This window comes from Zootoca vivipara, chromosome 16, assembly GCF_963506605.1.
Source record: "Zootoca vivipara chromosome 16, rZooViv1.1, whole genome shotgun sequence".
In the NCBI taxonomy this organism is placed as follows: domain Eukaryota; kingdom Metazoa; phylum Chordata; class Lepidosauria; order Squamata; family Lacertidae; genus Zootoca; species Zootoca vivipara.
Window position 1 is genome coordinate 21,031,218 of NC_083291.1, and position 15,578 is coordinate 21,046,795.

The 15,578-nt window shown below is 49.0% G+C and overlaps 2 protein-coding genes across 5 annotated transcripts in view; one reads left to right on the top strand and one right to left on the bottom strand.

Annotated features, from left to right (window-relative positions):
• Positions 1–14,693, bottom strand: part of LOC118075477 (C-type lectin domain family 5 member A) — a 37,287-nt gene extending 22,594 nt beyond the window's left edge. Inside the window, exons 1-3 of one of the 4 annotated variants that reach the window (XM_060268777.1) lie at positions 3,783–5,599; positions 2,047–2,257; positions 898–948 (exon numbers count right to left, since the gene is read on the bottom strand). The gene's annotated coding sequence lies outside the window, so the exon portion shown is untranslated. Of the gene's footprint in view, positions 1–897; positions 949–2,046; positions 2,947–3,782; positions 5,600–14,472 lie in introns of those variants that run through there. The other 3 variants (XM_060268778.1, XM_060268780.1, XM_060268779.1) reach the window with 3 other exon arrangements.
• IGFBP7 (insulin like growth factor binding protein 7) overlaps positions 12,493–15,578 on the top strand; it is a 29,838-nt gene continuing 26,752 nt past the window's right edge. The window contains exon 1 of the mRNA XM_035097398.2: positions 12,493–13,049. Coding sequence (XP_034953289.2) covers positions 12,596–13,049 — 454 coding nt within the window. The 5' untranslated portion in view covers positions 12,493–12,595. The remainder of the gene's footprint in view (positions 13,050–15,578) is intronic.

Here is a 15,578-nt window from a genome sequence, read left to right on the forward strand (position 1 = left end):
AGAGGGGCCCTGATCCAGATCTCCCAGGAGCAATGCCACGTACCTGGCAACATCGAGGAGGGTAGAAGCTCCTCAGATTTTTCCAGTGCAATCAGAGTCATAAATGTGTAGAGTTGGAAGGGACTATGAGAGTCATCTAGTCAAGAGTGTAGCTCAGCCTAATCCCAAAATTTCATGTAGTTCTAGCCAGTTTGATTTTGAGGTACTTCTAGCTACGGGCATATGGGCAGGAGAAAGTGTTGCTCCAATGTCCATATTTTTTGGGGGGAGGGGGGTCTTGAGTCCACGGCCTCCCATCTTTGCTTAGCTGCTTCCTCTGCTAAAAAGTAATATTGCATTTAAAGCAGGCTGAACACTGCCAAAGAAGTATTATCAGTGGGAGACACTTAAATGCAGAATTTTAAAAAACAAAAATTTCGTACCCAAAAGAATAAAAAAAATCCTCCCAAATCTGGATTTATTGCAACAAGGGGGAAACACTGGGATGTGGGGGGTAATGATCCCTTGATGCAATGTCCTATAACCTCTCCACAATCTTTGTGCAAAATTTTTGTTTGTTTCTCTCTTTTCCCCCATTGCCGTTCGTTTTTGGTAATCATGCTGACATCATTAAAATGGGTTTGTTTGGTTTTCTTAAGTCATCCAGCTTATTGGAACAGCACAATATTCCTCCCGTGTTTTTTTTATCACCTTCTACCAGCTGGAAAAGCAGCAGCTGAAAGGAGGTTGCTTCTCTCTCTATTCTGCTTCCAACTAAGAAGCAGCTGCTTCAGTTGCCAACTGACCTGGGCCTATGGAGCTCAAATGGAAGCCCCTTGGACACATCCATCGGTCAAGGGAGTAAGCGGACTGTGTGGGTGCCCATCCCTGTGCATAAATTGTAGAATTTTGTATTACCTCCTTGCAAGTCTTCTTGCTTGTCATCTGGTAGCAAGTCAGGATATACACCTGCAAAATAAGGGAATAAATAGCATCTTACTTTACCACTGCCTTTCCTGTGGTGGCCTGGATGTAGTCATTGTATATTGACGCACCAGCTCTATTTTGGAGGGAGGGGTGGCAGCTGTCATTCTCTCACCTCCCTGCCCTGCCAAATGCAGGATGCATTTTCGGGTTTTTTTAAAAAAAGAAGAAAGCTTTCTGAGTGGCATGCTTAGTTCAAAGATAAAAGGATCATTAGGCAAGGGGGAAGCTAGGCTTTATTTCACCTGGGTTTGGCACCCCATTGCTTGCACACACATTTGTGTAAAAAAGGTTAAGTCCAACCAAAGGTGACTACGGGGTTGCAGCGCTCATCTTGCTTTCAGGCTGAGGGAGCTGGTGTTTGTCCGCAGCTTTCCGGGTCATGTGGCCAGCATGACTAAACTGCTTCTGGCGCAATGGGACACTGTGATGGAAACCAGGGTGCACAGAAACACCATTTACCAGGCATCCCCAAACTGCGGCCCTCCAGATGTTCTGGCCTACAACTCCCATGATCCCTAGCTAACAGGACCAGTGGTCGGGAAAGATGGGAATTGTAGTCCAAAACAGTTGGAGGGCCGAAGTTTGGGGATCCCTGCCATTTACCTTCCCACCACAGCGGTACCTATTTATCTACTTGCACTGGTGTGCTTTTGAACTGCTAGGTTGGCAGGAACTGGGATAGAGCAACAGGAGCTCACCCCGTCGTGCAGATTCGAACCGCTGACCTTCTGATCAGCAAGCCCAAGAGGCTCAGGGGTTAGACCACAGCGCCACCCGCATCCCGCTCACATTTGTGTACACACATGTGCATACTCGTGTGTTCTACTTGTGATTTCCATAGCCCTTGAAAATTATCTGCTGAATCTATAAATCGCCTCCACTTAAGAGCCTTGTGACTGAGGTGAGATACAGATTTTTGACCAGTGGTCTTCAACCTGCAATAGCCCTTCCATACATGCAAACCATCACTTGCCACTAAACAAGAATCTGCCAGCTACATGTGTTATCTTCAGGTGCTGAACAAGGTCTGCATGAACCAGCCCTCTGGTCCCTGAAGCGCCACTAATTCTACGGACTTACCTGCAACTAAGAGCAGAAAAGACGCTAGGAACAGAATCCTGGCCATCTTGAAGGAGCGGGAGTTTCTCTAGCTCTCTGCATCAATTCCATTTATATATGCATCTCACGCGATGGCTGCAGCAACACCCTCTGACATTAAGCATCTGTTTAATTGCATCATTTCTGGATGGTCGTCTCTTTGCATCGCTGCGTCTTATTTCCATCTGCTCACCTGGCAAGTGGTTTATTATCCTGTGATGTTCCCTGGCATGACGGACAATGGTTTCAGGTGTTGAAGCAGGTACAAAGTGTTCATTAAAATCAAATCATAGCAGGGTCATTGACCCTCTGGCAGGACAGCTTGTTCAAAGGTCAGTTATTTTGGATCAGTTGGTGGATTATTCCTAGTTTCTCCGGCTGCCACGCAAACAAGGGATTCCCAAGCCACAGTAATTAACGGACGCCCGTTCTAGGCTCCAAATGTGTGGCACAGTGGTTTAATTATGATAATCACCCTTGGGCTCTGCCTGAGCTTGGGGTAGGGGTTCAACTCCACCTTCCAGCGGATGGGGGACAAATCGTAGCTTGCAGGTGGCGTGTGTGCATAATACCTTGGGTATCCCCAGTTTAAAGATCTACCGTACATATGAAGCTACACTGCTAGTCCCTGAGCCAGAGGTGGGGGACCTGTGGCTCCCCAGCTGTTGCTGAACTACAACTCCCCTCATCCCTGACTATTGGCCATGCTGACTGGGGCTGATGGGAGCATCTGAAGGGTCAATACTTGCCCTAAGCCTAGTATTGTCCCTTCTGACTCCAGGGTCTTTCTCATTCCTGCTACATGAGCTCCTTTTAAAATTTAAGGGCTGAGGTTTGGACCCTCTACAGCAGGCATCCCCAAACTTCGGCCCTCCAGATGTTTTGGACTACAATTCCCATTTTCCCGACCACTGGTCCTGTTAGCTAGGGGTCATGGGAGTTGTAGGCCAAAACATCTGGAGGGCCGCAGTTTGGGGATGCCTGCTCTACAGTATGTGCAAAAAACATGTGCTCTCTATCTCGCTTTCTCACTCTGAGCTACAACCTCTCCCATGTTGTGAGGCTAGAAAAGACTCCCTTGGCTTCTCAAGAGCTGCCACCAATCAGATTGGGATTCTCACCTGCATTTGTTTTGGACTGCAACTCCCATTATCCCTGATCATCGGCCATGATGGCTGCAGAAGATTGGGGGGGGGGTTGTAGTTTGCAACATGTGGCCTATGGCAACTTCATACCGTCTTAAACAGGCATCCCCAGATCCTTTGCCATTTTGCAAAGGGACACCACCTGGCTACAATTCAGACTTGCCAAATGTTAAAGGTAATGCATGCCTAATGAACCGAGATACTTTAAATAATCCATCGCTACGTGATTTAATGCTCTGGTGAACAGATCACTTTTATCTTGATAACCTAATCAAAGCAGTACGTTTTTTAAAATAAAAAACAAAAAACCAGGCACTGTGTATTGAGAAAGCTGGGAGTGTCACAGAAAAGGAGAGTTTATGATGCCTGCTAGTAGAAGGAAAGGAGAAGCTGGCGGGGTCAGGAATTTGCCAACGGTCCACTGAAGTCCAGCATGGACTCATTGGAATCATGATGGTGTAAATATTTTTGATGAACTGTAAAACTTTCCGCTCTGAGCTGGCTTTCAGTGGCTAAGGTTAAGTAACTTGGGTGTCATTTTCATTGAACTGGGGCATGTGTTTTAACTCCTACCTGTTTATAGGTGGGGTAGGCAGTTCTGCAGTGGTTCCATATATTGCACACCACTCCAATCTCTGAGCAGTGTGAGATGCCAGGAGCTTAACCCAGGGCTTGTGTTTCCTTTGGAATAAGGCACAGTGGAGCCTGGTGTCTGTACGATATATGGTTTATTTACACATATATACAACCTGAGCCTGTGGTGGAGGGGTTCACAGCATTAACACCCCAAGAGGAACTTATTTCTCCCATACCCATAGCCTTGGATTCCAGAAGAAATCAGGCATGGCTCTGTTTCTCAGCTGCCCAGCCTCCTCCTTCCTGCTTCTGGTTTCCAGCTCACAAAACTAAACTCTGTTAGTCTTTCCAACGAACAGACAAACTGTGTCCAACTAACAAACTGTGCCCATCTACCCTCTGGCACAGAACCACTTCCTTTGTTACCTTAAAGATTGATACTTAGTGGGCCATTACCAGGCTGGCCTGTCTATTTGAGCAATTGGATCTGAGCTGGATCCGGGAATTAGAAGGGAGGCTTAGGCAAACAGTCTACACCGGGCACCCCCAAACTTCGGCCCTCCAGATGTTTTGGACTACAATTCCCATCTTCCCCAACCACTGGTCCTGTTAGCTAGGGATCATGGGAGTTGGTATGTCAAAACATCTGGAGGGCCGCAGTTTGGGGATGCCTGGTCTACCCCATCTTAACGCACAACATTTCATCTACACAAAAGAACAAGGCATCTTTCCCCAGATGTACAAACAAATTTTTAACATAACTTTTCAATAGAATAACCTCATCTTATATGTGAAAACTATGGTAGCTTCCCTGTAGAAGAATAACCAAGGCATTAGAACACCCTCCCTCAAAAAGTCATAACACATACATGGGCTGGAGCCTTGGGTAAGACCAAGAAAATGATGTGCCAAACTTTCAGGGTAATACAGACATAAAGGGATAGCCCTCCACTGTCCATACAGGATTTGTGTTTCCTTGTTGGAATGAGGCACAGCAGAGGCAATGGTGTCTATGATATATGGTTTATGTGCACATATATACAACCTGAGCCTACGATGGAGAGATTCACAACATCAGCACCCCGAAAGGGTATTGTTTCTCGCATAGCCACAGCCTTTGATGTAAGCAGAGATCTGGGACAGTCTCTTTCTCTGCTTGTTTCTTGGTCACACCACAGCAAAACTCAACTCTATACAGTACAGTACTTCAAACTGTCTAAGAATTGAAGTAGGGGCCCCACCCATTTATCATTCAGCACAGATTCCCCTTTCCTTTGTTCTCTTAATACCCAGGTGATCACCTCAACAGGAAGCTAATCTGGCTTGATTAGCTGCTCACCCTTGCTGGATCCAGGCATGAGAAGGCTTGATTAAATGCTAACTCATAACAACACATTTTTATTGCTTACTAGCTGACCCGGCCACGCGTTGCTGTGGTTCTTTCGTGTGATCCCCCCCATCCTGTCACGATCCATGACGTATCCTGCCCCTCCTCCCTCCACCCCGGCTCATCCCTGTGTTTCCATAGGCTACCCTTCCCTCTGTTGTCCCTGGGGAGTGTTGGCCCCTCCCCCCTGTATCTCCATACCTTGGCCCCCACCCTCGAAAAGGAACTGTTAGGTTCTGGGTTCTATTTCCCAGCATGCACTTTTGTCTGAACCCTCTGTTGTTCCTGGGAAGTGTTGGCCCCTACCCCTGGTATCTTCCTACATTGGCTCCCACCCATAGCTGCCAAGTCTCCCGTATTCCCCGGGAAACCCCCGTTTTTCCAGCTGTTCCCAGCCGAAAAAACGGATTTTGTTTTTTCCCGGTTTGTTGTGGCGCGGTGGCCATTTTGGAACTGGGCGGAGCATGCTCAGAAGCAACTTTTGATGCTGCTTTGCCCAGTTCCAAAATGGCTGCAGCGCGACTTCTGGTCCAGTCCCTTATTTCTCAGGCCCGAACTTGGCAGCTATGTTTGGAGAAGGAACTGTCAGTTTCTGGGTTCCAATTCCCAGTATTTACTTTTGTGTGAGCCCTCTGTTGTCCCCTCCCCCCTGTATCTCCATACATTGGCCCCTGTGCACGCATCGTGAACATTTATATATATTTAGATTAAGGTTCGGGGGTGATGATGCGCCCTGGGACCCAGAGAACTACTTTTAAAATCCTGATCAGGGCGGGGGGTCAAATAGCAAAGCCCCACAGCCCTGTAGCAACAGACAGGCCCAGACAGAAGGAGGGGGATCATATGGGCCACTTGGTGCGGGCCTCCGAATCCAAAGGGGGCCTCGGTCAGCATATTCACAATCAGTAAAATGAAAAAAAGTAACAAAAGGGTTAAAAACAGGGTCACATTATCTACCTGGCCCCGGCCTCTGTCTGGCCCTGCAAGGGCCTGGCAACAGAAGGTGCGTTCTGAAGCAACCGAGTTGTTCAGTTCCATAAAAAACCCAGGAAGTGGCAAGGGGAAGGTAGGGGATTGTAAATCGAGGGGGTTGGAATTGGGCACTGCAAATATCTGAGGACTTAAACTGGGGAGATAAAGTGCATGGTTGTTTTTTTAAAAAAAGACGCAGAGGGTTGCGTTCAGTCGTAGTATATGTGAAATGGACGGTAATAGCCCCCCTTCAGATCCCCCTGAGCCTCAGAGTCCCCCTGAGTCGAGGCGATATACTGTGGAGAAGGCAGGTTTCATCCCTGTGCCCCCCCCCCCTGTTCTGACCCATTACGTATCCCTGCCCTCTATTCGCCCCCCCCACCTCTACTTGGCCTAGTCTGCAAAGCCGAGGTGAGATATTGTGGAGAGGGCAGGTTTCATCCCTGTGTCTCCCCCCCCCCTGTTCTGACCCATTACGTATCCCTGCCTTCTATTCAGGGGCCTACATAAAAGAAAAGCCTAGTGGTGTGATAATGGCCGCTTTGGGGGTTTGATTTGCTTGGTTGATGATGATGTCATTTGGTTTGTGGGTGTGGCTTAGATTTCACAGGAAGGGAGGGGGTGGAGAAGGGTACTACGCCACTTGAGGGCGCTGTTTGACTTGGTGGAAAAGCAGGTCTGCACCTGGGCAGGTGTGCGATTTGAGGGATTTTTTCCCCCAACAATGCTCTAGGAGTGACCTGGATCGTTTTGTCAAAATTTCCGGACGATCGGTCAAGCGGTTACGGAGAAAAGTGTCAAACGGAATTTCACAATTTTTACATTTATATATATATATAGACTAGCTGGCCAGGCCACACGTTGCTGTGGCTCATCACTGTGATCCCCCCCACCCTGTCCCGATCCATTACCTATCCCGTCCCCTCCTGCCCCCAACCCACACCCAGGCGAGTCCCCACCTCCATTCTGCCTAGTCTGTAAAGGCGAGCCTCCATTTGGCCTAGTAGCTGCAGTACCAGTGTAGCCACCACTAGAGGGCACTGTGTTGCAACCTCTTCTGCCTTCTATTTCCCAGCTTCCCCAGCCCTCTGATTTCAGGGTTCCAAACCAGTGGGTTTTACCTTGTTTTTGTGGCAGAAGTGTGACATGTGGGCAATCTAAGCGCATGGAAACACTCTGATATCCCCATGTGACGCTGTGACCAAATTTGAACGCAATCAGGCAAGCGGTTTCAGAGAACGTCGCGGCCTAACAAACATGGACCTTCTACATTTATATATATATAGATAGCAGTGTTTCCCAAACTTGGGTCTCCAGTTGTTTTTGAACTACAGTTCCCATCATTCCTGGCCACTAATCCTCCTAGCTAGGGATGCTGGGAGTTGTAGTCCAAAAGCAGCTGGAGACCCAAGTCTGGGAAACACTGGTTTATAGTCTAATAATGATTTATTGAAACTGTTGGGTGGGATTTTCAGCAAGATCCGGAGGGTCAAAGGTTCCCCACACCTGATCTTGCCCAGTAACTTCTGTATTCATATGCAGCTGTTCTCCAGGATTTCAAACTGGTCTTTCTCGGATGGAATAGTATTGTCCAATGCAAGTTCAGGGATAATATACTGTTCAATATGGATCCCAATCTTTTCTCTCTCTTCTTCTTCCCAGAACACCTTGCAAAAAACTTTCCTGCCACTCCAAACCAGTACCAGATTTACGTATAAGCTAAACAAGCTATAGCTTAGGGCCCCACTCTCTTGGCCCCCCCCCAAAAAAAAATTAAAGGAAAAAAACTGGATGTACATTTTCAAAATATAAGATAGAAAACAAATAAAATAAAACATACATACAGCAACAGGGTTTTGTGTTGTGTAGGCTCCTATGATGTCATCGGCCCCACCTGTTAGCCTGCTCCCTAAAATATCACTGGTTTGCTCATTTCTATATATAGGGTGCCTACATTCTGCATGGACTGGTTGCAGGGCAACATGTGCAAATGGTTTTTGAAACCTATTAGGTCCATAAATTACCATATAGCATATATTCAACACAAAAAAACAGCAACAATTTGTTGTTGAGGAAGGACAGCTGGACGTATAAAGGGCCCCATTACCTTTAGTAGCTTAGGGTCTCATCAAACCTAAATCCGGCCCTGCTCCAAACACACACCCCATCAGCTGGGCAACATCTTTCTCCCCAAGCTGCCTCCATCACAGGTGGACGAGAAGCTTGTTTTCTGCCATTAGCAATACGTCTTTGCTGTGGAAAACATAGCTAACCTCTTGTGGAACTGCAGGACGCAGTTTGAAAATTTGTCTGAATTAATGGGTGATTTGGTGGGGTTTTTTTAGCAAGAGACTAAACAGTGCTGCCCTCTCTGGAATTGCAAGTTGTGGTATTTCAGGGTGTGGTGTGACCATTGGCCAGTAGGTGACGCTGTTGGGTCAAATAGCATTGCAACAGCTTTAAGTACAGGAGAGGAACGCTGTTCACAGATTTGCAAGAGAATTTCCAAAGAAATGTGGGGATCTCAACCCCCTGTACCCCCAAATGAACGTGCTTGCCTTGGGAGCTGGAAAAATGGCTTTGTCAGATATCTAGCAGAAAATTTCCACCTGAAGCAGGTGTGCCAACTCTAGGGGACGGAGGTGTCTTAAGCCCTTTCAATATTAGACTGCAGGGACCGGCGCAAGGGTTTAAATGAAAAGAAAAATAAGATTGTGGGTTTGAATCGTGGCTGGATTAACTGCAGCATGCCCGTAGGAGCCAACTCCTAGGGGCTGAGGGGTATTTAACCCCCCCCCCCATAAAATATTTGAGGTGGTTGGGCCCCTCCGAAGTATTGCCATTCAAATGCTGTGTGTGCACCGTGTCATGTGATTGAATATGTGGGGTGGGACTTACACCATGCCCCCCATATTTTATTCAAGTTGGCACCCCTGGGCATGCCTGAGGTCCTTTGCACATTCTCAGGAGCATTATCTCACTGATTTTTCATTACCACTCTTCATCTATCGCCTGATCACTCCTTTTCCCGCACTGAAAAAAACTTCCTCCTTACCTGAGGAAACTGGAGAGGATAAATATATTCATTTCTCTTACACGAGCAGAACAAAAACTCTGCCTAATATATGGGATGGAGGAGACTCTTGAGAGTCCCATGGACTGCAAGAAGATCAAACCTATCCATTCTGAAGGAAATCAGCCCTGAGTGCTCACTGGAAGGACAGATCCTGAAGCTGAGGCTCCAATACTTTGGCCACCTCATGAGAAGAGAAGAATCCTTGGAAAAGACCCTGATGTTGGGAAAGATGGAGGGTACTAGGAGAAGGGGACGACAGAGGACGAGATGGTTGGACAGTGTTCTCGAAGCTACGAACATGAGTTTGACCAAACTGCGGGAAGCAGTGCAAGACAGGAGTGCCTGGCGTGCTCTGGTCCATGGGGTCACGAAGAGTTGGACACGACTAAACGACTAAACAACAACACTGTCTTACATAGAAATTGTTGTTGTCTGCTGTCTTATGTAGAAATCCACTTGTAGAAATATATGGGATAGCAATCATTATTCGGTGATGACGGGGAGGCACTCTGCACATGCCCCAAGGCACTTCTGTATTGCTCCGGCTTACAGAGGGGAACAGAACTTTCCTCAAGCTCCTGCAGAATTTAAAAGGACAAGGAGAATCTCCACTGGCTCAGAAGAAAGTCTTAACACCCTTTTTGCAGCAACTGGCAACCTGGATGCCTCTGGAAAGGTCACAAACAAGCCACAAACAAGCCCTCTACCCTCTGATACTGAAGTAGATGCTGTTCCTGAACATGGAGGCTCTATTTAGCTGTCGCTTATTTAGCTACTTATTTAAAGCACAGATAGGCTGCCTTACCAAGGCAACAAACGTTTTTAAAAAAAGACATAAAAGCATAGCTAACTGGCATTTTAAAGCCATCTAAGCCAGCGACCATCACTTACATAGAATTGGAAGGGATCCCAGGGGCAGTGGCGTCGGAAGCCGCTTGGGCACCCAGAGCGGCAAACCTGACGTGCACCTGGGGGCGGGGTGTCGCTACGTAATGGCATGCACAGCGCCGCTACGTACGACGCATGCGTCGCTACGTAGCGAAGCTGCGCATGCACACTACGTAGCGGGTTGCCGCTGGCGGCACTCCAGTGCCGTGATCCTCTGCACACGGCTGCAGCTGCGAGTAGAGGATCCCGGCACCATCCGTATGGCGCTGGAGCGGCACCTGCAAACTGCGAGCAAGCCTCAGAGCGAGGTTTTTTACCGGGCGGCTTGGGAGGCGCCATTGCCCTGCCACCCGGTAAAAAACCTCGCTCCGCAGCTTGCTCACTCACCTGCTCGGCGCGTGCTTTGCTTCTTTCTGCTCGGGCGGAGGCGAGGGATGGGCCAGGGAGGCGTGTCAGTGGCCACCGCTGATGCCCCTCTCTGGCTCGCCCCTCGCCTCCACCTGAAGAGGAACATGCCGAGGGAGGCTATTTACCGGGCGGCGGGGCTCGGCTTCGGAGTCGCGGGGGTGCGCTGAGTGTCACTCCCCTCCAGGATGGCACACGGGGCGGACCGCCCCCAATGCACCCCCCTTGCTACGCCCCTGCGCAGGAGTTATCCAGTCCAACCCCCTACAATGCAGGAATCTCAACTGAAGCATCCATGGTAGATGGACATCCAACCTCTGCTTAAAAACCTCCAAAGAAGGAAAGTCCCCCACCTCCCAACAGCTCTTAATGTCAGAAAGTTCTTCCTGATGTTTAGGCGGAATCTCCTTTCTTGTAACTTGAAGCCACTGGTTCAAATCCTACCCTCCAGAGCAAGAGAAAACAAACTTGCTCCAACTTCCATGTGTCAGCCCTTCAGATATTTGAAGATTGCTGTCTATCCTATCTCCTCTTAAACTCCTCTTTCCCAGGCTAAACATCCCCAACTTCCTCAACCATTCCTCATCAGGCTTGCTTTCCACAGTCGCCCTCCTCTGCACACCTTCCAGCTTGGCAATATCCTCCTAAAATTGTGGCGCCGAGAACTGGACATCATGTGGCAGTGAGTGCCACAGGCAAAAATGTTGATCACTTCTCCTACATGGGCACACTGATGCCGAAATCCAGCATCGCCTGAGCTCTGCAAGTGCGGCTTTCTCCCGATTGAAGTGCAGAGTGTTTGAAAACCGGGACATTCGCAGGGAAACCAATATGCTTGTTTACAAAGCTCCTGTACTACCAACTTTACTGTACAATTGTGAAACATGGAGCACTTATAAATGCCATCTCCAACTCCTTGAAAGATTCCATCAACAGTGTCTCCAAAATTTTTTACACATCACTTGGGAAGACAGGCAAACTAATACCAGTGTACTGGAAGAAGCAAAGATCACCAGTGTTGAAGCAATGATTCTTCAACATCAACTTCGTTGGACTGGTCATGTTGTGCGGATGCCTGGTGATCGTCTTCCAAAGCAACTACTCTATTCCAAACTTAAAAATGGAAAGCGTAATGCTGGTGGTCAACAAAAGAGAAAGACTGTCTCATGGCAAATCTAAAAAAATGTAGTATAAACACCAACAACTGGGAAACGCTTGCCTGCAAGCGCTCCAGTTGGAGAACAGTCTTTACCAAAGGTGTCATGGGCTTTGAAGACACTCGATCTCAGGACGCAAGGGAGAAACGTGCTAAGAGGAAGGCATGCTTGGCAAATCCACACCGTGATCAACTCCCGCCCGGAAACCAATGTTCCCACTGTGGACGTGTGGATCCAGAATTGGCCCCCACAGCCACTTACAGACTCATTGTTAAAACCGTGTTTATGGAAGACAAGAAGAAGAAGAAGAAGAAGAAGAAGAAGAAGAAGAAGAAGAAGAAGAAGAAGAAGAAGAAGAAGAAGAAGAAGAAGAAGAAGAAGAAGAAGAAGAAGAAGTGATGTGCTAGTCTAAATCTCCCCTCCATGGATCACTGCCTTGTCATGGCGAAGGGGCTTGAATAACTCCAAGAAGCTATGAGCTATGCCGTGCAGGGCCACCCAAGACGGACAGGTCATAGCTGAGAGTTTAAACTAATTGTGATCCACCTGGAGAAGGAACTAGCAAACCAATCCAGTATTTTTGCCATGAAAACTCCATGGACATTAAAAAGGAGAGGCTTTGAGAAGAAATTCCCACGGCATGCTCTGGTTCATGGGGTCACGGAGAGATGGACACGACTTAGGCGACTAAACGATGACAACGAGCCTAAGTCTAGCTAGCCTAAGCTAGCCTTTGGTTGCTACTTAGCATCCTGTCTCACGCCGAACATAACAACACAAATCAAACCAATCCAGAAGGGCGGAAGGGGATCAGGGGGTGGAGTTTCCAAGCCAGGCTTTTTCTCCCAGCGATTATTCCCAGCGCGAGCTCCGAGCGGGAATAGCAGCAGCATAAGCAGCAGCGTCCCGTCGAGTCCTCCCTGCGATGTCGCGTCTCCGGTCCGCGCCGTCTTGCCTCCTCCTCCTGCTGGCCTTCTGCTCCTGCTCCGCGTCCCTTGGCGACCCGTCGCCCTCCGCTGACTGCCCGCCGTGCGCCCTATCCGAGTGCCCGCCGCTGCCAACCCGGGGCTGCCCGCTGGGCAAGGTCCGCGACGGCTGCGGCTGCTGCTGGCAGTGCGCGCGCGGCGAGGGCGAGGCGTGCGGCGCCGGATCGCCCTCGGGGCCCGCCGTCGGCTGGGGCCGCTGCGCCACCGGCCTGGAGTGCCGCCGTCGGCGCAAGGGCCAGCCGGGCGTGTGCGCCTGCAAGAGCCGCTACCCGGTGTGCGGCAGCGACGGGCTCACCTACCCCAGCGGCTGCCAGCTGCGGGCGGCCAGCTTGCGCGCCCAGAGCCGTGGCGACCGCCCCGTCGAGCAGCGCAGCAAGGGGCCTTGCGAGCAAGGTAGGGGGCGCCGCTTGCAAAGGGGCGGGAAAAGGGTGCTTGGGACATGGATTTATTTGGGAGAGGGCAGCCTTTATGTTAGGCGGCAGAACAGAGTTATTTGCAATGCAGTTGGTTACTTAAAAAAAATTACTTGATGGGGGGCAGCTGCACCCCCGGCTACGCCCATGGCTTGGGAGGAAGCGGGTGGGGAACAGCTTTGGGTGGATCATACGATCAAAGAACCGTTTAGTCCCGCATCCCAGCTCCCTCCGGCCAGCCAGACGCCTGTAAGCAGCCCCCCCCCCCCCGCAGGACCTGTGATTCCCAGCAACTCAAGGGTGTCAACCCAAGTTGAATAAAATAAGGCTCGCATAATCATAAAATGCGCACACTTACACACAGATGGGCTTTATTCCCCCCCCCACGAATATTGCAGCCAATGATATGGAACTAAACATGGGTCTGTGGGGGAGGGTGCTCAGGGTTTGCTCAGTAGACTCCTAGGGCATGTAAATGGTAGGTGAGAGAACCTGTTAATTAGTCAGCTTTCAAAATAAAATTTCAGGGCTTGGGTAATGCTGGATGACAATTTAAACTTTATTTTTTTTAATTTACTCATGAGTAAAAATGTGTGAACAGCCCTGAGACCTCTGGTATAGTGCAGTATATAAATTCAATTATTATTAATAATAATAATCCCATCAATTTAGGGGACGGGTGGCCCCCTCAAATATTTTATGGGGGGCAAAGTGACCTCACCCCCTAGGAGTTAGCTCCTATGCTACAACTAGAGGTTGGATGGCCATCTGACATGGTTGCTTTAGTTGAGATACCTGCATTGCAGGGGGTTGGACTAGATGACCCTTGGGGACCCTTCCGACTCTACGATTCTGTGATTCTAACTGGCAATTACAGGCCTACTGCCTCCAACCCAGACAACGGCAAGGTGCGGTACCTTCCATGAATTTGCCTAGTTCTCTTTTAAATGGGTGAAAGATGCACACCTAAAGTGTTAAGTCTTAATTTTAAAACTCAGCCCCTCTGAACTTGGTAGGGTTTACTTCTGAAGAAACATGAATGGGTTTGGGCTATATGGTTGCTACACTATAGTATCTGCAAATAAGCCCCATTGAGCTGGGTGGGTAAGAATAGTAAGCATCTATTGTGACTGGTGTATTGCACTTCCAGCAATGAACTCCAGGCAAATGGGTTCATAGCTTTGAGTTTCATGGCTTTGAGTCAGGCTGTAATCCTATAAACATACCTGGGAATAAGTTCATTGTTACTTCTGCAGGGTCTGCTGTTGTGGGCTCCCCCCTGAAAAATATTCTGGTGACTGCCATTCAGCGCTGGGCCCCAGCTGGTACCAGATTACTTTCCCATGATGCCCCAGGCTGGTGTAAAATTGGGTGCATTGTGGGAAATTCAAAAGGTGGCTTACCTGGTTGCTGATTCAGAAGAGATTCAGAAGACAGAGGCAGACAGATGCTCGTAAAGAGAGATGCTATGTGTGTTGCTTTTGTCCTCCTTGCCTCTACACCCTTTTATTTATATTGTATAGTATAGGAATGGACCACCCCTCTTTCTATGGCCAGGCCTGCGTTTAAGCCCACTAGCCACAGTTCTCCAGCCCTCAGAGCAGAGGTGGAAGTCAGCAGCTACGTTCAGATGCAAAGTGCAGGCGCCAGACTCTGCCAAGCTGTTTTTCCCAGAAAGCTGTCGGGGGGGGGGGGGAGAGCACTTGATTTGTTTGTTTTCATAGGGCGGGCTCGGTCTCAGGCCTGTGTGGGAGCCTTGGAAAGGAGCCCTGCTCTTCGTTTCTCGGTGATGGGCTCCTGTTGCTTGGCTGTGCGGGGAAACTGCTGCAGCTCCCTTCCTTTGTAAAGTAACGCGGCATCAGGTCTGCTTCTTTAAAGCAGAGTATGGCCATAGATGGGAGGAAGTGGGGATAAATGGATCTGGGTAAAGGAGGCAGAGCGGGGTGGGGGGGGGGGAGGAGGCTCCAAGACCAACCTGGCTGTGGGGGATGCATGCCTCAGTTACATCGTGACTGGCTTATTGCCATGCGCTGTTCAGGGAGCTAAGTTTGCAGATGCTTCAATTGGTCCAGCATATTGTACCCTCCAACATTTCTCCAGTGAAAATAGGACATCCTAGTCAATATTATTATTATTATTAGGCTGGGGAAGCCCAGCCAGATGGTCAGGGTATAAATAATTTTATTATTATTATTATTATTATTATTATTTTATTATATTACTACTACTTACTTATACCCCACCCATCTGACTGGGTTGCCCGAGCCACTCTGGGCAGATTCCAACATACAGTCATACCTCTGGTTACGTTTGCTGCGGGTTGCGTACATCACAGGTTACAAACGTGCCAAACCCGGAAGTAACGGAACGGGTTACTTCCGGGTTCGGCGATCCGCTCATGCGCAGACGCGCCGAATGACATCACGTGCATGCGCAGAAGCGCACGGTGAGCATGCGCAGATTCGGTGCTGCAGGTTGTGTACTGCTCTAGTTGCGAACGGGGCTCCGG